This window comes from Phalangium opilio, unplaced genomic scaffold (genome assembly GCF_054372755.1).
Source record: "Phalangium opilio isolate 3A_F unplaced genomic scaffold, DU_Popi_V2 ptg000024l_1, whole genome shotgun sequence".
In the NCBI taxonomy this organism is placed as follows: Eukaryota; Metazoa; Arthropoda; class Arachnida; order Opiliones; family Phalangiidae; genus Phalangium; species Phalangium opilio.
This window is the reverse complement of record NW_028324155.1, coordinates 7,873,919-7,893,571: the sequence shown is the minus strand read 5'-3', so window position 1 is coordinate 7,893,571 and position 19,653 is coordinate 7,873,919. Positions and strand designations below refer to the sequence as shown.

General features: G+C 37.1%; 6 protein-coding genes across 9 annotated transcripts; 2 read left to right on the top strand and 4 right to left on the bottom strand.

The window, feature by feature from the left end:
- Nucleotides 1–101: 101 nt before the first annotated feature.
- Nucleotides 102–2,684, bottom strand: BTBD9 (BTB (POZ) domain containing 9). The gene is made up of 4 exons (XM_089868361.1): nt 2,475–2,684; nt 2,313–2,380; nt 2,207–2,246; nt 102–2,134 (listed from the first exon to the last, which is right to left on the bottom strand). The coding sequence occupies exons 1-4, from the start codon at nt 2,531–2,533 to the stop codon at nt 550–552; spliced, it is 1,752 nt and encodes a 583-aa protein (XP_089724487.1). The 5' UTR covers nt 2,534–2,684; the 3' UTR covers nt 102–549.
- Nucleotides 2,685–2,734: 50 nt separating this feature from the next.
- LOC149692594 (transcobalamin-2) lies at nt 2,735–5,023 on the bottom strand. 2 transcript variants are annotated; one of them, XM_089868374.1, is made up of 8 exons: nt 4,596–5,023; nt 4,301–4,514; nt 3,986–4,239; nt 3,748–3,917; nt 3,486–3,693; nt 3,199–3,421; nt 2,985–3,136; nt 2,735–2,924 (listed from the first exon to the last, which is right to left on the bottom strand). In XM_089868374.1, the coding sequence occupies exons 1-8, from the start codon at nt 4,729–4,731 to the stop codon at nt 2,860–2,862; spliced, it is 1,422 nt and encodes a 473-aa protein (XP_089724500.1). In that variant the 5' UTR covers nt 4,732–5,023; the 3' UTR covers nt 2,735–2,859. The 2 variants fall into 2 exon arrangements, with proteins under 2 accessions (XP_089724500.1, XP_089724499.1); XM_089868373.1 differs by having other exon boundaries at nt 4,301–4,523; nt 4,596–4,998.
- A 526-nt stretch (nt 5,024–5,549) lies between these two features.
- On the top strand, nt 5,550–7,222 carry LOC149692593 (uncharacterized). Of its 2 annotated transcripts, XM_089868378.1 has the most exons (3): nt 5,550–5,706; nt 5,766–6,168; nt 6,253–7,222. In XM_089868378.1, exons 1-3 carry the CDS (start codon nt 5,704–5,706, stop codon nt 7,101–7,103), a joined length of 1,257 nt encoding a protein of 418 aa, XP_089724504.1. In that variant the 5' UTR covers nt 5,550–5,703; the 3' UTR covers nt 7,104–7,222. The 2 variants fall into 2 exon arrangements, with proteins under 2 accessions (XP_089724504.1, XP_089724503.1); XM_089868377.1 differs by having other exon boundaries at nt 5,766–7,222.
- A 632-nt stretch (nt 7,223–7,854) lies between these two features.
- On the bottom strand, nt 7,855–16,212 carry LOC149692592 (uncharacterized). Its single transcript, XM_089868354.1, has 14 exons — nt 16,052–16,212; nt 15,776–15,840; nt 15,623–15,697; nt 15,400–15,552; nt 14,138–14,225; nt 14,041–14,070; nt 13,661–13,939; nt 13,454–13,591; nt 13,318–13,387; nt 12,924–13,093; nt 12,455–12,816; nt 10,112–11,529; nt 8,905–8,948; nt 7,855–8,804 (listed from the first exon to the last, which is right to left on the bottom strand). The coding sequence occupies exons 2-14, from the start codon at nt 15,837–15,839 to the stop codon at nt 8,279–8,281; spliced, it is 3,417 nt and encodes a 1,138-aa protein (XP_089724480.1). The 5' UTR covers nt 15,840; nt 16,052–16,212; the 3' UTR covers nt 7,855–8,278.
- Nucleotides 16,213–16,414: 202 nt separating this feature from the next.
- Nucleotides 16,415–18,235, top strand: LOC149692591 (ADP-ribosylation factor-like protein 15). Of its 2 annotated transcripts, XM_089868399.1 has the most exons (5): nt 16,429–16,747; nt 16,845–16,992; nt 17,049–17,108; nt 17,341–17,549; nt 17,622–18,235. In XM_089868399.1, the coding sequence occupies exons 1-5, from the start codon at nt 16,685–16,687 to the stop codon at nt 17,751–17,753; spliced, it is 612 nt and encodes a 203-aa protein (XP_089724525.1). In that variant the 5' UTR covers nt 16,429–16,684; the 3' UTR covers nt 17,754–18,235. The 2 variants fall into 2 exon arrangements, with proteins under 2 accessions (XP_089724526.1, XP_089724525.1); XM_089868400.1 differs by lacking the exon at nt 17,049–17,108 and having other exon boundaries at nt 16,415–16,747.
- On the bottom strand, nt 18,214–19,632 carry LOC149692590 (COMM domain-containing protein 10-like). Its single transcript, XM_089868401.1, has 6 exons — nt 19,290–19,632; nt 19,132–19,222; nt 18,887–18,997; nt 18,654–18,809; nt 18,432–18,596; nt 18,214–18,347 (listed from the first exon to the last, which is right to left on the bottom strand). The coding sequence occupies exons 1-6, from the start codon at nt 19,319–19,321 to the stop codon at nt 18,309–18,311; spliced, it is 594 nt and encodes a 197-aa protein (XP_089724527.1). The 5' UTR covers nt 19,322–19,632; the 3' UTR covers nt 18,214–18,308.
- Between the last annotated feature and the right edge of the window lie 21 nt (nt 19,633–19,653).

Genomic DNA, 19,653 nt, shown 5'->3' with positions numbered 1-19,653 from the left:
CCCCGCTTTGTGCTTGTACACTTCTCTCGAAGAGAAGTATTATATACTTCTGCCTTTACTGTTGTTGGACTAATGTTATCAATTAACCCAAACAAACAAAGTTGAAACTTGCCGAATCATACTTTTTATTTGATTGAGCAATTCTCAAATCTAAGACTATATACACTTTTTTTATTAGCTACAATTACTAGACCACTCTATTAATTATTATTACATTAAAGAATATTTTAATTTATTCCCGCATATTTGGGGGGCGGGAATTCAAAAACTAGTGTTTTAAGTAGTTGTTTTTTTTCCCTATTATTTTTCGCAACACTTTTCTATAAAAGGTTACGTTTTATTAACATTATTTCTATAAGATTTAACGAGAACTCTGTGTGTGGGGGGTTGTTTTTATTATTTCATTTGTCAAAGGGGGCCAAAGGTGGGAAGTTACACGATTTTAACCATTTAAAAAATAGTTATTTTTAAAAATATTAAAATTAAAAATTTACAATATGATTGATATCTTTTACGTTAGACGATAAAGGAAATCTTCCCTAAAGAATTTTAGACGTCGATGGCTTTGGATTTAAAAGGTTCGACTTCTCTGGATGTTGAATTACCACCAGAATCTTGGGAAATTTGAGTTTGCGCGGGGCACTCAAAGTGAACGCAATGAAAAACTTCGTTAGCGGTATTATGGGTTCCGACGATTCTAATAAAGACAACGGGTTGTTGGGGGAATGTAACAATTTGCCACGATTTGCATTGCTCCTCTTGTTTATCGACGACCATGTGCCAAACTTGTTGATCAACCGAAACTTCTACGTAATAACTGTAGCTTCTATCGTCGCAATCCCATAGCAATAATCTCGCGGACGATATTAGATAAGGTTGCGCCAGTTGAATAACAATGGCGCCGGAACCCAATTGATGGCAAGTGTAACCCGAATCCCAATCGTAGTTTTCAATATCTCCATTTATCAGGGCACTTCTACTGCGACTGACGCCTTCAATGACGCAGGCGCAATTGGGACTGGTGGCTACGTTTTGACTAGGAACGATCAAGCCCCTTTCCAGCTTGAATGGTTTATTAGTATACATGCATTCGAAGGCTACCACGTGGAAAACTTTATTGACGGTATTGTGTGTCCCGACGATTCTAATGTACTTTACGACTCTCGGTTCAAAGTAAAGGTTTTGCCAACTCCGGCAAAGGTACTTTGAATGATCTATAACTTTGACCCAATCTTTTTGATCAACGGAAACCTCGATGTAATAAGAATACGATCTTATATCTCTATCCCAAAGTAATAACTTCATGTGATTTAAAATGGCCGGTACTCCCAGCTTGACTAAAATTCCCTGAGGGTTGCATTCGTCTATGGTATGCCTGGTGAAGCCTCTTTCCATGTCGTAGCTATTAACGTCGCCATCCAAAAGGGCGTGTTTCATTTCTCCCAATAAGACTTGGGTATTGTGTTTTAAAGACGCCACATTCTCTTCAGGCATCAAATATCCGCGGTATTTTAGGTCAGAATCCTTGCTTTCTATTTTGGCTTCAATGGCGTCTAATATGGCATCGGGACTGACCAGATTGGTAGGCCTGACTACTTTCAGTAAGTCAGGATAGGTCATTAAAGGAAAACGTATGGCACTCAAAATATCATCCAGGGGTTCAGCCGGATTTCTTTGAGCCCAGTTAACAACCGCTCGAAAGATATCAACCTCTTGAGCGCAAAAAGAATCCCTCCTGATCATAGCTTGTAAAGCTACCGCGGAGAGATTCAAAAATGAATCGTGGTGAAGTATGTCTAGGGCGTGTCTATCGACAAAACCACAGCAGACTTCAGCCAGAGAATCAAGATGATACAGCGTGGCTTTGTTGTAAATTATGCAGACATTTCTTATGTTCAATATGCCTTTTAAAAAGTCGGAAATTGACTCTTCCAATTCTATGAACCCGTATTGATTGGCTAATCCTAATATTTCTAGGATTTGATCTTCCCTGAAATCCGCGAGAGCTATCTTTCCGCAATAAATATACTTCAGAAGAACTTCAAAGGCGGGTAAATTCAGGCCTTCTAAACGTATTGTATCCTGAGAAGCCTCCCTCATGCCTCCGTAGAGGAGAGCCCTAAAATACTCACTCCTATATGAAATTAATTAATAGTTAAATTAGAAAACGAAACTGGCTTCCTTATAAAAAATTAACCCAACTAACCTGGCCGCTAAGACAATCTTATGACTAGCAATTTCTTTGCCTATTAATTAACTTAATTTCAGTACATCATTTATAAGAATAATTGATAAGAATATTTTTGACTTACCTTCCACAACGAGTTTTAAATCGCTGTAATCGTTGTTCAGATAAAGATGACCCAAGTCTCGCGATAAACTATTTAAAAAATGATAATATTAATAAATATTATTATATTTATAAATAATTAGTAACAACGTGTTAACTTAAAAAGGTGCAATCAGATTAATACCTATCAATATGACAAACGTCAGATTTTGGAGATGTGCAAAAGTGATGACTATTACTCATTGTAACACTTCACGATATCATTTAAGCAAACCTTTTTGTTCTTAACGAATGATTATACTTAATTAATTTCAAATTCTTTCGCCAAAAATCTCCCGAAATCCTTGAAATGTCATCCACCGAACAAAGCTAACCCTAAACGCTGCTGCGTTTTCCTTATCTGTGACGTCACAATGACGCAAATGAAATGTATGACCCTCGTGATTGAAACTGTAATTTCATTGGCTGAAGTAGACCAATCATTTAATGGAAGATAAAAGACGCAAAATTTAAACAGACATATTCGAGGCTGAAGAATTTTGATATTGGTTTTTCTTAAAAAAATATATTTATTCGTATTTCACGTATTTTAAAACAATGATATCCGCATCTTTCGGATAAAATTCTTTGACACCTAATCAAAAATTAACCTTTTTCGTGAACTCATTTTATTCAATGCGAAAAAGGGACTTACCTAAGGTTAAAAATTCATCCTTAAACGTACTAGGCCTAACTGAATTTACACTCCTTTTCAAAATAGCCCAGTACGCTTTTTCATCAGCATTTTGAAGTAGATTATCTACTGAAGTTAGCATAGTACCGAAAGTCGTTTCCTTAAAACCGCAACTGAAACAAATTGTTGACGGACTTATAAATCCAACCGGGTTGCGTTCGTACTTATCCCTTACTGGAATGACTTGCAATTGGCCAAAATATCGTAGAGGGAAGTACCATTTTTAACCGTTTCCGTGACCGCCAAAGTTACATTCCCCACGATCCTTACTAAATCCACAAAGATGATTTCGACCTTTTTGTGTACAACTGGGATAGATTCAAGTTTTACTACTTCCGTTTCAATATCCTTATCAATCTCGTTGTCTGGAAGATGAAATTCCTCCTCATCCGGCGTGCCTTAAAACAATCCCTAAATTGAGAATATTCCTTTCCATTCAGTTTGTTTCAAGGATTTATGTACTTTTAGGTAGGGTAAGAACTACATCTTCATGAGGGGCCTCGCAAGAACCAATATTGATGATTAAACTCTTTCCATCTAAAGCTAGTAAAGCGAAGGAAGCCGCGGTATAAGACTGGAATGAACCATCATCCTTTTGATGCGACAATATAAATTCTCTAGCCAATGTCGCGTTCCAACCTATGTCATCCGTTTGCGCCGCATTCATTACCTAAAGAGTGTCCCTGTTACTTCAAGGAGACAATTACCTTAGTTGTAGACGAACCTGTACGACCAAGGATGACGTGTACAAATTACCGAAGCTACCATCCAATTCATTTTGTTTGGATTTTAGAATCTGTATGGCTTTTTTGACGCGTTTTTCGTACAATTCTGAGCCACGCTCATCGTGCTTTGAGAAGCAAATTAAGGCTAATGTATGCATGACCGAAGTATCTAAATTGATGGAAGATTTGGTAGTCAAATGAATACCAAGATTACCGTATCGCTGGCGGCACCAATACCTGAAATGGCGTCATCTTTCTTGGAATATTTATGAACCCTCGTAATGATACGTTTGTGCCCCGTCGAATTCGCGTGTACGCCAGCGTTGCATAATGCTAAATGAACTAAAGCTTTTTCGTACTCCGAAACAAAACGACCTTCTTTAGCGTATTCCAAAAGTTTGGACACCAAGTCAAACCCGTGGAAATCTCGGGGATTTTCGCAAATTGATAGTAAGGCGTTGATGTATAGCGACAAATGCTGTTTTTCGTTTCTATAGAAGTGTCGCTTTGTTAAAAACTCGCATACTTTAATCATATCCGTAAAATTAATACCGCGCAAGTGCTAATGCTATTTGTAATTCCATTTCTTTCAAATGCAACTTCAATTTCCCCTCATGTAATACGTGATTAGACGCGGTCAACCCTAGAGTGGTCACTACACGATGCGTAGATAAACCCCATCCACCATTCTCCCTCACGTTGGTCAGTAGCCATTCCTGACCGTGAACCAAAGCTGGTCGAAGGTCAACTCTACTACCGTCTTCTTCTACGCCAACTCAAAGTGGTCATAGACGAGTTTAGAATTATGGGGAAAATTAAGCCACTAAAATTTATTTTATTATCCTACCTCTATACGAAAGGCAACTACCATTTTCTTGGCAAGATTCCGAGTTAATTTCAGCGGATATATTACCGATATCAACCGCAAAACCCGGGAGAACAAGGTACAGGGCTACAAGTACGCTAGAGAGCGAATACTTCATCGCGCCTGCTTTTGAAATATCTGCGAGATTCTAAGGGTTTAAAACACTCAATTCGCGAAAAAAATGTTAAGGAAACTCGTTTCGCAATTGAATTTTCTTTACTTTATCGTTTGTTAGCCTTGTCTAATCTGATAAAATAAATAAATATATAAGAATACGGCACGTTAGATGTTAAGAACCTAAAGAAAGAAAAGAGTCGAAACTAATTCGGCGTAAGAGATCACGTTCTCTGATCGTTTGCCAAAAGAAATGACAAGTCGTATTTCCTTTCAAAATAAAAATAAAATTCCACCCACGCATTGTTTCCTTTATAAATTAAAACCCGTACGTCAACAATTAAACATTATAGCGGTCTCGTTATCGACTCAAAATTATTTGTTTCCTAAACTAGAAATAAATGAAAAACAATTTCATTTACATATCTCAACGCCGTCTGAAGGAATTTTCACTTTTTACGCCTGAGGCGACTTATCTCCTGATATGGGGTAGCACGTTTGTTCGACTTACGCGGATTATTGAAGGGGAAAGTTAATAGGCGCTGGTTCTCTCCGGTTTGAACGACTTATAACTTACCTTGACGCGTATTAACGCGAATAAGTTGAACAACAGGGGAGAAGAATGAGGTTCAGGGTATATTTTATAATGTAAGGCAATAATAGGCGCCCGCCCTTGACCCATAGATTACTTAAAACATTCTCTCTTGGCCGTCAATAACAAATTTTGGGGGTCAGTGACCAGTCTACCCCGTCAGTAAATTAGAGAGTCTGCCTTAAAAATACCAATAGCCACTTAGAAATGGGGGCCGGCAGGTCGTAACCTGTCTGACGGGGGATTATACCCCCAAAGAACCATTAAGGTTGAGGAGGGAATCGTTCGTAAGATTGTAGTAAACATATTTCATACTCTCTCCCGCCGTTCATTAAAGAGACCGAGGTTCAATCCGTAAGACGCTCTTCAAAATTAAGGGGAAAGATGGTATAAGAAAATAGGTTTTATCTTTTTTGGTATATATTGTAAAAACGTTCAATTTCCAGCGTCCAATTTTGTGCGTCCTGTTGATATTTCTCTTACTATGGTGTCCCGGATGTCAGGGTTTCTTTCTACCAGATTGGTTTATCAATTGGTTCGGGTATAGCCGTCCAAGACCCGTCACAACCGTCCCCCCGACGCAAGTTCGTATCCCGGACTTACAAGGACGAAACCCTGAACCAGTTGAGGAAAACTCGACAAGTACCATTAAAGATGACCATGTTGAAGTTTACACTAATTCCGGGGGAATTTTCTCACGTCCCAATGACGAACTTGAACCGAAAAAATCCTGGCGACCATCGCGCCCTTTGAACATCTTCGAACCGAGTTTCGATCCGTTTAATACGCAGAATAGATACACTCCCGTTTTGATGCCATTCAAACACAGCTTCATACCGGGACTTTTAGGTGGGTACCCATTTGGCAAACTGAAACCGTGGTGTTACTTAGACTATAATCATCAACATCACCGTCACGGTGGTTCCCAAGTAGATGGGAGCAACGCTACCAATATTCGCGTCGATGAAGGCCAGTTACCACCGCCGGTACCGGGACCTTTCTCTGTCCCCGCCGCGGTTGACCCTGTTCCATTTGAGACAACTACGCGAAAAGCGGCTATTGATCCCGTTGCCTACAGCGCCTCAGTTGAATCGGAATCCGTTAAAGAAGCCGAGGATGTTAATACTTCAACTGATCCAATTTGGGAGATGATTCAAGAGGTAATGCAACCGGCGACAAACCCTCCTAGATCCTATCTACCACCCGAGGAAGATTTACACGAAGGTCACGAAACGCGTCCGACTAAACTATCCGACCTTCATCCTCCTCAATCGGCCACCGTTATCCGAGTTGAAAAAGGTCAAAACCGCGGGGAAGCCATGGTTTTATCAGCAATGTTACTTAACAGTCAACCTAACCAGTATTCCGCGCCCGATGTACAAGCCTACCTCCCGATTAAGAGTCAACCTTACGTGGAACCGTCTACAACTTCAAAACAACCGCCGCCGCCGCGTTCAATCACCTCCGAGAACGTTACAAATGATCACCCGATTTACTCGGTTCCTTTATCGGTAAACCACACTGTATTGGGTACCAGTAGAGGTTTTAGACCAATGAATCAATACCCTCCTTTCCAAAGAGTATGGAAACCGGCCATTTACCCAATCGCGACTCAACCCACTAGTCCCTATCCTATCAAGTTACCACCATTTTCGGCGTCAGTCGCTTCAAGCAACGAGGAAAACGAGACCATATCTGGGATAAGATTCGAATCTGGATTTCGACCAATGAGAATGATGAGGAGAAAACTAACCAACGTTAATACATTCGCCATTAAACTTTAAAATCTTTAAGTTAGGTATATCATCTCTTTTTATACTAAGACTTTGTGTAATTTCATTAATTGTTAATTTGGATTAATTTTCATTTAATTAAACGAAGGGTGAAGGTTGTTTTATTGAAATTGTCACTCAAATTAATTAACATGGTTGCGAGTCTTTACGTTAAACTACAAACACGTGGTTAAATTTAATTAATTTTGGTGCAATTATAAACTACGCAAGTTAAAGGGAGGGTGAAGTGGAAAATCAAGTGATTTTTTATCGATTCTTCTACTAATTACAAGACCAGTCTGCATAGTGAGACATTCAGAAAATACTTCCAAATGATTTTAAAATTCAAATTAGGTTCAGATTTTAAGGATAATTTTAAAGAAGGACCTCCGACCAATCGCGTAACGCCCTGCCTTTTTATTAACAAAATTCTCGTGGCACGTTCCGTGTTGAATGAAATTTATCACGAGATTTGATAAAATTAGGCGCGCGACGTGACGATCGTGGCGCGAGACACGGAGCGTGCCACGAGAATATTGTTAACAAAAAGGCAGGGCGTTACGCGATTGGTCGGAGGTCCTTCTTTGAAATTATCCTTAAAATCTGAACCTAATTTGAATTTTAAAATCATTCGGAAGTATTTCCTGAATGTTTCACCATGCAGACTGGTCTTATAATTAGTAGAAGAATCGATAAAAAACCACTTGATTTTCTACTTCACCCTCCCTTTAAGCCTTTGCGGAATAAAATAAAGGCTACGTAATCATCTAGCTTATGAATTTTTAATTGAAATTTGAAAAATGGTTACATTGATACGCGGAATGATATCTAAGAAGCTTAGAATGGGGGTGGGCCAAATATTATATATATTGGAGAGAAAAAAACCATCATTTAGAGTGCCTGAAAGATTATAATTCTCAAGGACCAATTTTTCGTTTTAATTATTTGTTAGTCACTAAGGGTCACCAACATAGAATATTTTTCATCGAACTTAAAACTACGGAAGAATAGATAAGAGTAAAAAGTGTGTTACAAATAGGTTACAACAAAATAGTAATACCTAAGCCTAATCACATCTAAAACCGTGAAATTCTTTTTTTTGGGGGGGGGGGGGGCAGTGTAAAGTAGACCTTAAAGACGTTTACTATATAAAAAAAAATGAAGATTAAGGACATTCAAAGCTGACCTCAAGACGATGATGACGAAGAGGAACTCCTTGACCTGGATTTTCCAGATTTCTTCCGGGTTCCACTTCGGCTTCGGCTACGCGACGAACTGCTATCTCTGGATGAGCGCCTTCCTCTATTTCGGCCACCCCTTGAATTAGACCTCGATCTTGACCTCGAACGTTTCCTTCCGGCTCCTCTCCTCGGAGAATCTCGTCTAGCGGGGGAGGATCGTCTGAACCTATTTCTGGATCTACTTCTGCTCCTGGAAGATCCCTTTCTGCTTCTACTTCGACGTCTGTCTATGCTGTTACTTCTTCGACGCGGTCTCCATCTTTCCCATTGGCCCCTGGATCTATAATCTCGCCTACCTCTGAATGGCGAGGGTCTACCCCTCCACCTTCTATCAGGGCTACCGCGTCTTCTGCTATTAGAGCGAGAACGTGACCTTGAATAACGTCCTCTACGATTGCCGCCGCCGCCGCGCGATTTTGATCTAGATCTGCTTCTAGATTTGCTCTTATCTTTGCTTGATTTCGGGGGTGGCCTAAAATGAGAGTTAAAAGTCATCGTTGCAGCCAAATACGGCTGTGAAACCACATTTTTCGTGGGGGATGGGGATGGGGGCTTAGAAACATTAAACTTACCGTTCTTTAACTGGGCTAGTTGATTTAACCACTTCTGGCTGTTTCTATAAACGAAATTAAAAGAAATATATCACATGAAACAGTTGTCTTCCATTATAAGGGGGTCACGTACGCGCAAATCTGGGGTAAAGTACGGGCAAATCTGGGGTAAAGCACGGGCAAATCAGGGGTAAAGTACGGGCAAATCAGGGGTAAAGTACGGGCAAATCAGGGGTAAAGTACGGGCAAATCAGGGGTAAAGTACGGGCAAATCAGGGGTAAAGTACGGGCAAATCAGGGGTAAAGTACGGGCAAATCAGGGGTAAAGTACGGGCAAATCAGGGGTAAAGTACGGGCAAATCAGGGGTAAAGTACGGGCAAATCAGGGGTAAAGTACGGGCAAATCAGGGGTAAAGTACGGGCAAATCAGGGGTAAAGTACGGGCAAATCAGGGGTAAAGTACGGGCAAATCAGGGGTAAAGTACGGGCAAATCAGGGGTAAAGTACGGGCAAATCAGGGGTAAAGTACGGGCAAATCAGGGGTAAAGTACGGGCAAATCAGGGGTAAAGTACGGGCAAATCAGGGGTAAAGTACGCGCAAATCAGGGGTAAAGTACGCGCAAATCAGGGGTAAAGTACGCGCAAATCAGGGGTAAAGTACGCGCAAATCAGGGGTAAAGTACGCGCAAATCTGGGGTAAAGTACGCTCAAATCTGGGGTAAAGTACGCTCAAATCTGGGGTAAAGTACGCTCAAATCTGGGGTAAAGTACGCTCAAATCTGGGGTAAAGTACGCTCAAATCTGGGGTAAAGTACGCTCAAATCTGGGGTAAAGTACGCTCAAATCTGGGGTAAAGTACGCTCAAATCCGGGGTAAAGTACGCTCAAATCCGGGGTAAAGTACGCTCAAATCTGGGGTAAAGTACGCTCAAATCTGGGGTAAAGTACGCTCAAATCTGGGGTAAAGTACGCTCAAATCTGGGGTAAAGTACGCTCAAATCTGGGGTAAAGTACGCGCAAATCTGGGGTAAAGTACGCGCAAATCTGGGGTAAAGTACGCTCAAATCTGGGGTAAAGCACGCTCAAATCTGGGATAAAGCACGCTCAAATCTGGGATAAAGCACGCGCAAATCTGCGGTAAAGTACGCTCAAATCTGGGGTAAAGTACGCGCAAATCTGGGGTAAAGTACGCGCAAATCAGGATTCCAAGGACATAAAACAATACTTACTGTATCTTGTTTTTGCACCTCTTGTATCTTGGGGGCTTTAGTATCGGTAACTTTTGTCTCTGGAGGTTTTTGGGGCGGCAATTCTATGCTGGAAATATCAGGCATCTTCAAAATGGGGTCGGGTGTAGTTGTCCCCGGTGGCGGGGGTTCATCCTCCTCTTCTTCATACTCTGGAACAATCCCGGTGGCGGCGGTGATGGTGGTAGCTAAGGGGGGACCTTGATCAAACCGCGAAGTTCTTTCCGTTACTTTGGGTTTATCATCAAGTTTGACTTTAGTAGTACCAAACGAAGTGATTGGCGTTTTAACAGGGGGAAGAGAGTAAGTCGCGGCCATGGCGAATGTCGAGGAAGATACAGCTTGTTGCTGAGGCGGGGGTGGGTTTATAAGACCCATTCCGGGAATTGGGGGGTTTAAAGAACCGGTTACCAAGGGTTGATATAAACCAGTCATCAAGGGAGGCGGATCAATTGATCTAATTGAAGTCCCTGGGGGTTCCAAACCGGGAATGGGAATAGTTAATCCGTGGGTTAAGGAAGTATGCGAGGAGGACGAAGACGAAGAATGATGAGGAGGTTTAGGGATATTGGAGGACTGAAAAGAGGATGAGGGTGGTGGTGGTGGTATATTATCAAAACCAGGGATGGGAGGTTGATTATTTTCAGGATTTAACATCATTAAACGATGATGGTCAAACTTAGAAGGGTTTTTTGTAGGCAAAAGGGATTTCAAATCAATTTTGGGTGGCGGCGCTTCGTATGGAGGAAGTTTGTTACTACTATTATTAGATAATAATTTAACTTCAACATTTTTCAAAGAAGTTGCAGAAACGCGAGAGGATGAAGTTGATTGTTTAATCGGAGAAGGACCAGTTGGATTATAGGCTCTATTGATAGGGCTGGAGGGTTGTTGTTGTTGTTGTTCCATGCCTGGTACGGGTGGTTCTTGACTACCGGTTGAATGGTCACTTAATTCCCCATTTTCTTTCTCCTCCTTTGAACGACGACTTTTCCTTTGACTTTTAATTTTAATTATTGAAGAATCCAAATAATTAGTATCCTTATCAGCTTCTAATATGGCCATGGGTGAAGCTCCCAGTTCCGCGTGACTTTCCGGATTATAAGAAGAAGAAGAAGAAGCGGCAGCAGCAGCGGAGCGCTGGCTAGTAGAGGGAGGAAATACTTCCCTTTCAGGGTACCGATTACGGTAAGAATGATGTTGTTGTTTGTCAGAATTACTAGGCGGTGGTCTTCTTTCTGGGGGTTCTTCCCTAAAAACTCTCTTTGCGGTTGTTCTTTGTCTAGGTTCTTCATTTTCCTCTGACCTGCTTCTACGAGAGCTAGACCTATATCGCCTTCTACCATACCTTTCTTCCTGATGAGACTTACTGGCGCTCTCTCTATCCAGCGACTTTGACTCTACAAGAAAAAAAAACAATTATGTTGGAAAATAGTTTTTTTTTTTATATACAGGGTGGCTTCGGTATTTGTGGCCAATAGCTTCTATGGGATAGTATTATTCCACTGAAAATAGTATGTTTCCTACCATATTGCGTTGCAGGATTGATAAGGTGAATAATAATAGATATGTAATGCAATGCAATAGACTGCTGTAATCAAAATAATGTTTAACAATACGTATTGCCTACAGTTTAAAGGGAGGGTGAAGTAGAAAATCAAGTGATTTTTATCGATTTTTCTACTAATTATAAGACCAGTCTGCATAGTGAAACATTCAGGAAATACCAGCTCCGAATGATTTTAAAATTCAAATTAGGTTCAGATTTTAAGGATAATTTTAAACAAGGACTGCCGACCAATCGCGTAACGCCCTGCCTTTTTGATAACAAAATTCTCGTGGCACGTTACGTGTCTCGCGCCATGATTATCACGTCGCGCGCGAATTTTATCAAATCTCGTGATAAATTTCATTCAACACGTAACATGCCACGAGAATTTTGTTAACAAAAAGGCGGGACGTTACGCGATTGGTCGGCAGTCCTTCTTTAAAATTATCCTTAAAATCGGAACCTAATTTGAATTTTAAAATCATTCGGAGCTGGTATTTCCTGAATGTTCCACTATGCAGACTGGTCCTTATAATTAGTAGAAAAATCGATACAAAAATCACTTGATTTTCTACTTCACCCTCCCTTTAAACTGAAGACAATACGTTAAACATTATTTCGATTACAGCAGTCTATTGCATTACATATCAATCCTGCAACGCAATATGGTAGGAAACATACTATTTTCAGTGGAATAATACTATCCCATAGAAGCTATTGGCCACAAATACCGAAGCCACCCTGTATAATTATTTTACAATTAATTAATTAATTACCAATTGGTTCGTTAACAAGTTTATCATTAACAACTCTGATGATAATAGCCGATTGAAGTCGATCCCTTCTTGAAGGAGAAGGAGTTTCAGACCTATAATCATTTCTAGTTCTCAAAGGTTGTTGATTAGGTCTGCCACCACCACCTCCGCTACGATGTCTACCGCGATTTCCACCAACAAATTCTTCAGGATCTCTTTCCTCAAACCTATTACGATCACGACGATCGTAACCACCACGCCTCCTTCTGTCTCTAGATCGACCGGAAGATTCTAAATCTTCTTGGTGTTCTCTATCCTCCTTGAATACACGTTGACCAGGTCTTTTTGGCCTATTTTGGTCAACTGGACCTTCGTTAGTTGCCCTGAAACAATAAAAAGAAAAAAAAAAAAAAAGCACAGCAAATTATAGAACTATTTAATTTAATTTAATTTTATAATTAATTGTAAAAGAAGGAACTATGAAACGGACCCTTCTCTATAATTTTCATCCTCTAGTTGATCTTCATCTACATCCTCCTCCGGATTATTCTTCCGAGCTTCAAGATCTTTTAGAGTTCTAACTCTAGATTGAGCTTGTTTCCAATGAGGAGGAGTTTCACTTCCAGAGCGACTTTGAGTTGGAGAAGGGGTTCTATAACGCTGTTTTAAAATACAAATATTAAACTTAATTAATTAAGAGATATTAAAACTTTGGGAATAAAAAAAAAATAAAAACAAAAAAAAAAAATAAAAAAATAAAAAAAAAAAATAAATAAAAAAAAAATAAAAAAAAAAATAAATAAAAAAAAAATAAAAAAAAAATAAAAATAAAAAAAAAATAAAAGAAATAAAAAGTAAAAAAAAAAAAAAAAAAGGTTCCATACCATGAAGCCTCTGCCTCTAATTTTCCGGCCTGATCTTGAGACTTTGGGGCGTCTTTGAAATCCTTCAGGTCTAGGAATTAAATTAAATTCAATTAAACAATATCAAGAGAAATAATTAATAAATTGTAATAGTTACCTTCGTGGTTCATCATTAGTGACTGCGGTTCTTCTCATTAAGAAATTATTTGAAGGAACATCAGGAATTTCTTCAGGACGAACACTGCAATCTGGAGTTTCATCTTCTTCCTTCTTTTTCACTACTACTTCTTCATTTCTATTGGGTTTAAATAATAAAATTAATAATTAAAATATTAATTAATTAAGTTAAAAAGCTAAAACATACTCCGCTTTTTTAGCATGTTTCTCTTTTTTCGATTTTTTAGAATGTTTCTTGTGTTTCTTCTTCTTTTTCTTGTCATCAGTCATTTCTCCTTCTTCCTCGGATGAGGCTGCCGCTTCCTTCTTACGTTTCCTTTCCTTAGATTTCAACTTTAAAACCAACTCACCGCAGTTTGAAACATTAACATCCACAAAAGGTCGACTATTTTGGTCAATCTTTTGATTTTCAATCTCTGAAACTATTTCTTGACCTGATATTACGCGTCCAAAAACAACATGTACACTATAAAAAATTAAAAAACAAAAACAAAAAAAAAATGGTTAGAAATTACTTCTAATTTAAATTAAATTAAATCAAATGATTTTAATTAATTTAAAGCTAACCCATCCAAATGAGATGCAGGTCGAGTTATTCTGCAATAAAACAAACAATTAAAATTTAAAAAAATTCCTTCTTGATTAAAAAAAATTTTATATTTACATAAAAAATTGTGATCCATTTGTATCTTTGCCACGATTGGCCATTGATAGTAAGAATGAACTATCATGGTTCAAAGTAAAGTTCTCATCTATTGAATAAAATTAAAGTTAACTTCAATCTTTAAAGATTATAATTAGTTTACAGGGTTGCCACGGAATTTTCAGAACCAAATTCCCTGACTTTTCCAGGTTTTCCCTGACCTTTTTCAGAGATTTTCCCTGACCTTTTTCTCAGATTTTCCCTGACCTTTTTCTCAGATTTTCCCTGACCTTTTTCTCAGATTTTCCCTGACCTTTTTCTCAGATTTTCCCTGACCTTTTTCTCAGATTTTCCCTGACCTTTTTCTCAGATTTTCCCTGACCTTTTTCTCAGATTTTCCCTGACCTTTTTCTCAGATTTTCCCTGACCTTTTTCTCAGATTTTCCCTGACCTTTTTCTCAGATTTTCCCTGACCTTTTTCTCAGATTTTCCCTGACCTTTTTCTCAGATTTTCCCTGACCTTTTTCTCAGATTTTCCCTGACCTTTTTCTCAGATTTTCCCTGACCTTTTTCTCAGATTTTCCCTGACCTTTTTCAGAGATTTTCCCTGACCTTTTTCAGAGATTTTCCCTGACCTTTTTCAGAGATTTTCCCTGACCTTTTTCAGAGATTTTCCCTGACCTTTTTCAGAGATTTTCCCTGACCTTTTTCAGAGATTTTCCCTGACCTTTTTCAGAGATTTTCCCTGACCTTTTTCAGAGATTTTCCCTGACCTTTTTCAGAGATTTTCCCTGACCTTTTTCAGAGATTTTCCCTGACCTTTTTCAGAGATTTTCCCCGACCTTTTTCAGAGATTTTCCCCGACCTTTTTCAGAGATTTTCCCTGACCTTTTTCAGAGATTTTCCCTGACTTGTTTAGGCCAAAAGTGTAAATGTTTACAGCACGTTTTAAGTGCTTACAATTAAATAAAGTCTCTACTTTAAGTTTTACAATGTATTTGTTGCACCAAAATTATTAAGAAACATTTTAACTTTAAACAACAGTCTAAGAGATTTTTTAGAGCGCATTTACTTTATAAAAACAATTCTAGACATTTTTAAGGATTGCTCTAGAGTTTTCCGTGTTAAGAGAGGATGAGGAGAAACTTTCATTACTCTTTCAATAAAGACTTATCTCCAGAAATTTTACCCACTAAAATAAAATTCCCTGACTTTGCTGAAATTTTTCAAATTCCCTGACTTTTCCAGGTTCTCCCTGACCCGTGGCAACCCTTGTTTAATACCTTTAAAAGTTCCACCATAGATTGATTCACCACCACTCCCATTCCCTGCAGAAAAATCTCCTCCTTGTATCATGAAATTACGAACCACCCTGTGAAAAACGCTGCCTTTATAATGCAAAGGTTTGTTGGTAGTTTTACCAATACCCTTTTCACCTGAAATTTAAATTAAAATTATTAATTATTTACCTTGAAATAACGTTAAAATATTGTTAAATGAATATACCAGTGCATAAAGCTCTAAAATTTTCACAGGTTATGGGGCATACATCTGAAAACAACTCAAAAACAATCCGTCCGCCTAAAAAATTAAGTTAAACTTAAGTGATTAATTAAAAGATAATTATTTAGTAAATTTTTAAATTAATTAAAGGCTTACCAGGTTGTCCACCTATTTCAACATCAAAGAAGCATCTAGGCCGGTACTTCTTTTCGACCGTCATTCTATTACAAAATTAAATACGCCTTAAAATTAACATACGTTTAATTAATTATCAAATTTGATTTCATCCCCTTTCCCCCTTTCAGCAGCATTGCTTTGGCCAAGGGGGAAGGGAGGAGAACGCCGAACAATGACCAAGGCTTAGCGAAAGAATAGACTTTCCGCACCCCTTTAAGAAGTACTATAACATTGAAATTTATGAAATTATCTTACTTTAGAGTGTGTATAGTAAAGTTAGGCGCAAATTAACATCAATTTAAAGGCTAATTATCTCAGAACTAATTACATTCTGCTCTCTTTACGAAATGAAATTAAAGCGTTGACCCTAACTCCCTTCCAAAAAATACCGACTCGCGCTCACTATCCTAGAGGGCGACACGAGATAGAGCAAGCTCTGACGTCACATACTCAACTTCATATACGAAATTTGATTGGTCGTAAGATTTCCATGAAAATACTAAGCAGGGTCGGAAATAAGCACAGGACATTGGACATTGTCCAATAAAATTTTAAAATGTCCCATAGTTTTTTTTTTAAAACTAAGAGGGTCACTGGACAGTTTGACCAATAAATTATCCGAAGTTTTGATAGCTTGACTATGGAGATTCGACACTATTTTGCACACTCCAGTGGAGAATGTCCTATAAATTTTCAAGTCAAACAGGGGGTCACTGGTGACTGGACGCATGTCCTTTAAGAAAATTTTCTTATTTCCGGCCCTGTGAAAATAGTAGTAGCGTTAAGCCTTGCACTGTCAAAAATTTGCCCAGCAAATTTAAATTTTAAACTGAAACTAGAAATGTTTAAAATATAATTTATAGAAAATTAGTAAATTTAGCGTATGAAATGCCAAAAATAACTGAAAATTTTCATCTAGGATTCGCCGCGTGTAGATTAGGCATCAGGAAAGTAAGTTTTTTTGCCTATGGAATTAAGCCTTGGTTTATAATGCAAAAATATTACTAAAATTGAAAGCCGCTTTATTTTATTTGCATAATCAATCAAGTGTTGGCAATGGATGCTATGCCATAAATCACCGTATTTGATAAAAGATCAATACGAAGTCCTATGTCTTGGCATGAAAGGGTGTGGAAAATCCTCAATCTTAGCTAGCCTAGTTGGAGAACCTTTAACCCAAATAGAACCTACAACTGGTAAATAAATAAAGCTTTTAAATCAAAAAAGCTGCTATAAAATTCTTCTTTGATAGGTTTTAATATTAAAACATTACCAGTTAAAGATACGGTGCTAAATATAAAAGAATTAGGAGGTATATGACCAACTTTTTAACCTATAGGGACTTGGCAATTTGGGCTTAACTCCGCCCCCAGCGCCATTATGGTATGTTTTTTAACAGAATGAAAGCTATATAAGCCCCTCCTCCTGGTATGTTTTTTAGCACTAGTGGAAGGTAGCCTGACGTTTCATGACATAGTAATGCCAAGTCCCTATTATAGCCATTTTAATTAATAAAATAAATACTGTGACACCATTCTTTAAAGGCTCAGAAACTGTTAGACCATTTTGGAATCGTTATTTCAATGGTCAACATGGTATTATATTTGTTATTGATTCGTCCAGAGAAGATTCCCATTATCAAGAATTAAAAACTGAAATGCTGTCCATTCTTAACGAACCTTCTCTTAAAACTCTACCATGTATAGTAATAGGTACGCATCAAGACTTAGCTAACAAGAAATCAAAAGAAGAGGTTTGTAAAACTAACTATCTAAACTATTATATGCAAACCATTTTCTGTTAACTATTAAATCTTTTATAATAGTTAACAGAAATATTTGGACCAGTTTTACAAGGAAGAATGTGGCAAATAATAGCTTGTTCCATGAATGATAGAAATGCAATTTGTGCTGGTGTGGAACAATTAGTAGATCTTATGAGTCATTCCTATTACTAATTAATTAACTATAATTAATTAATTAGTAAATATTTCCAAGAATATCAATTGTGCCAAGAAAATATATACACTATAAAGTCAAAACAAAATTAAAACAAACAAACAAACAAACACAACACAACACGCCATAATTAATTATTTACAGCCAAGGTAATTAATTAATTAATTTGTCCATTATTAATTAAAAAAATAATTAAAAAAAAAAACAACCTCATCTGAAATGAGATATTTAATCTCATCCAATTTTTAATCGCACAATTTAACTATAATAATTAAATTAATATTTCTCATCACTAGAAAAAAAAATGTAGAAAATTATTAAAATTAAAAAGTCTTTAATTAATTAATAGTTTTATTATATAAATTGCTAATTACTAATTACAATAATTAATTGTACACCACAAACTATTTTAAGTTGATTTAGAGAGAGTTAAATGTTGTTGTAAAGATGTAAAAATAATTAAATAAAATTTTCATCCTTTTTATTTGATCAGATTAATTAATTAATTCTAATTAAATCCATGTTTAATTTAATTTTATGATTTATTTAATATTTTATCTCAGGGAATCCAATTGAGATTGAATCACTTCTAGCTGCATATTTTATTTTATATTAAAAGAAAATAAATTAAATAATTTAATTATAGTTTAAATAAAATTAACTATAATTAATCATACCTGGTTATAAAAAGAGTAGAGTTCACTGTGATTAAATTCCAAAGTGGCATTTTCTGATTTATTATCAGAAAGCAAATCAAATTGAACTATTCCAACTGGTTGTTTAAGTTTAGCCATTGAGGATTGAGCTAATTTTAGTCTTAATTCCCAATTAACATCTGTTACCTAAATTATTATTATAATTAATTTCATGAAAAAGGTTTATTTTGACAATTTTTTTACTTGAGTTGGAGCCATAGTTCGTTGCCTCAATTTATCAGTAACACTTTTGGCAGTGTTAGCCCAAGATTGGACCATGATAGAATTTTTTTCCGAGTTCAATCCAATTGCATCAAGTTGCTGAGTGAGTATTGCTGGTTTACATAAATGATAAGCAGCCTAGATGATATAATTCTTGTTGTTTAGGTTATTATTTATTTAATTAAGATTAAAATTAGTTTAATTTTGAGGCATACTTGTTCCAAAATGAATGACAAAGTTTCCAATATAAGCCTTAGCTGTTTTTCATTAATTCCTAATGAAGTTTGAAGTTTTTCTTCTTCCTCTTCTGTAAAACTTTCTTCATCCTTACAAATTATCATTAATAAATTATTATAATTAAATAACTAATCAATAGTTTCAAAAAAATAATAGTAAAAATTGTCCGCCATTTTGGGGGAAAAGGGAGGAGCTATTTTAAACTTGCATCCCCTTTACTAACTTTCAAATGTATTTTTTGTAATATTCTAGACAGTAGTAGAGGAAATTTCGCATCTTCTATTTCATTAATTATATTAATCGCTTCCTCTAGTCTGTATATAATAATAATTAACCATTATTAAGTTATTTTTAATTAAATTTAAATTTACTGGAATTCACCTGGCGGTTTTGGTAAAAAGGGGAGTAGCCATTTTGAGAAGCCAAGGCCCAGAGTATTAAAAAAGTTTGATTACGAGCATATATAAATAAATCACAAATGCAGTAAAAATAAATACTGAGATGAAACCCAATATTTTAAATAAACAATATTAACAATGAATTAAGGTAATTAAACTTAATTATATAACAGTTTTGTTGTTATTTATCAATGAAAACAACAGTAAACAAACGTGACGCTAGTCTTTTATAGCAGACGAAACGGTCCCGTGACTCCCGGCATACCCCGGGGCGAAGCACCGACAGCCAATAGGAATAGCGGCTTTTTGTGATGTCACGGTGATGTCACATACGCAGAAAATAATTT

Bases quoted from the DNA above. Each gene is read 5' to 3' on its own strand.
- LOC149692594 (XM_089868373.1), bottom strand. From the start codon at position 4,731: ATGAAGTATTCGCTCTCTAGCGTACTTGTAGCCCTGTACCTTGTTCTC. The intron at 4,524-4,595 runs GTAGGATAATAA...GACCACTTTGAG, and splicing joins TAGTTGCCTTTCGTATAGAG to TTGGCGTAGAAGAAGACGGT. The intron at 3,422-3,485 runs GTACATAAATCC...GATTGTTTTAAG, and splicing joins AGTTCTTACCCTACCTAAAA to GCACGCCGGATGAGGAGGAA.
- LOC149692592 (XM_089868354.1), bottom strand. From the start codon at position 15,839: ATGACGGTCGAAAAGAAGTACCGGCCTAGATGCTTCTTTGATGTTGAA. The intron at 15,698-15,775 runs GTAAGCCTTTAA...TTAATTTTTTAG, and splicing joins TGAAATAGGTGGACAACCTG to GCGGACGGATTGTTTTTGAG. The intron at 12,817-12,923 runs GTCCGTTTCATA...TTATTGTTTCAG, and splicing joins GATGAAAATTATAGAGAAGG to GGCAACTAACGAAGGTCCAG.
- BTBD9 (XM_089868361.1), bottom strand. From the start codon at position 2,533: ATGAGTAATAGTCATCACTTTTGCACATCTCCAAAATCTGACGTTTGT. The intron at 2,381-2,474 runs GTATTAATCTGA...TTTTTTAAATAG, and splicing joins GACGTTTGTCATATTGATAG to TTTATCGCGAGACTTGGGTC. The intron at 2,135-2,206 runs GTTAGTTGGGTT...AATTTCATATAG, and splicing joins AAGATTGTCTTAGCGGCCAG to GAGTGAGTATTTTAGGGCTC.
- LOC149692591 (XM_089868399.1), top strand. From the start codon at position 16,685: ATGCCAAAAATAACTGAAAATTTTCATCTAGGATTCGCCGCGTGTAGA. The intron at 16,748-16,844 runs GTAAGTTTTTTT...TAATCAATCAAG, and splicing joins GTAGATTAGGCATCAGGAAA to TGTTGGCAATGGATGCTATG. The intron at 17,550-17,621 runs GTTTGTAAAACT...CTTTTATAATAG, and splicing joins ACAAGAAATCAAAAGAAGAG to TTAACAGAAATATTTGGACC.
- LOC149692590 (XM_089868401.1), bottom strand. From the start codon at position 19,321: ATGGCTACTCCCCTTTTTACCAAAACCGCCAG. The intron at 19,223-19,289 runs GTGAATTCCAGT...TATTATATACAG, and splicing joins CTTTTTACCAAAACCGCCAG to ACTAGAGGAAGCGATTAATA. The intron at 18,348-18,431 runs GTATGATTAATT...TAAAATATGCAG, and splicing joins TCTACTCTTTTTATAACCAG to CTAGAAGTGATTCAATCTCA.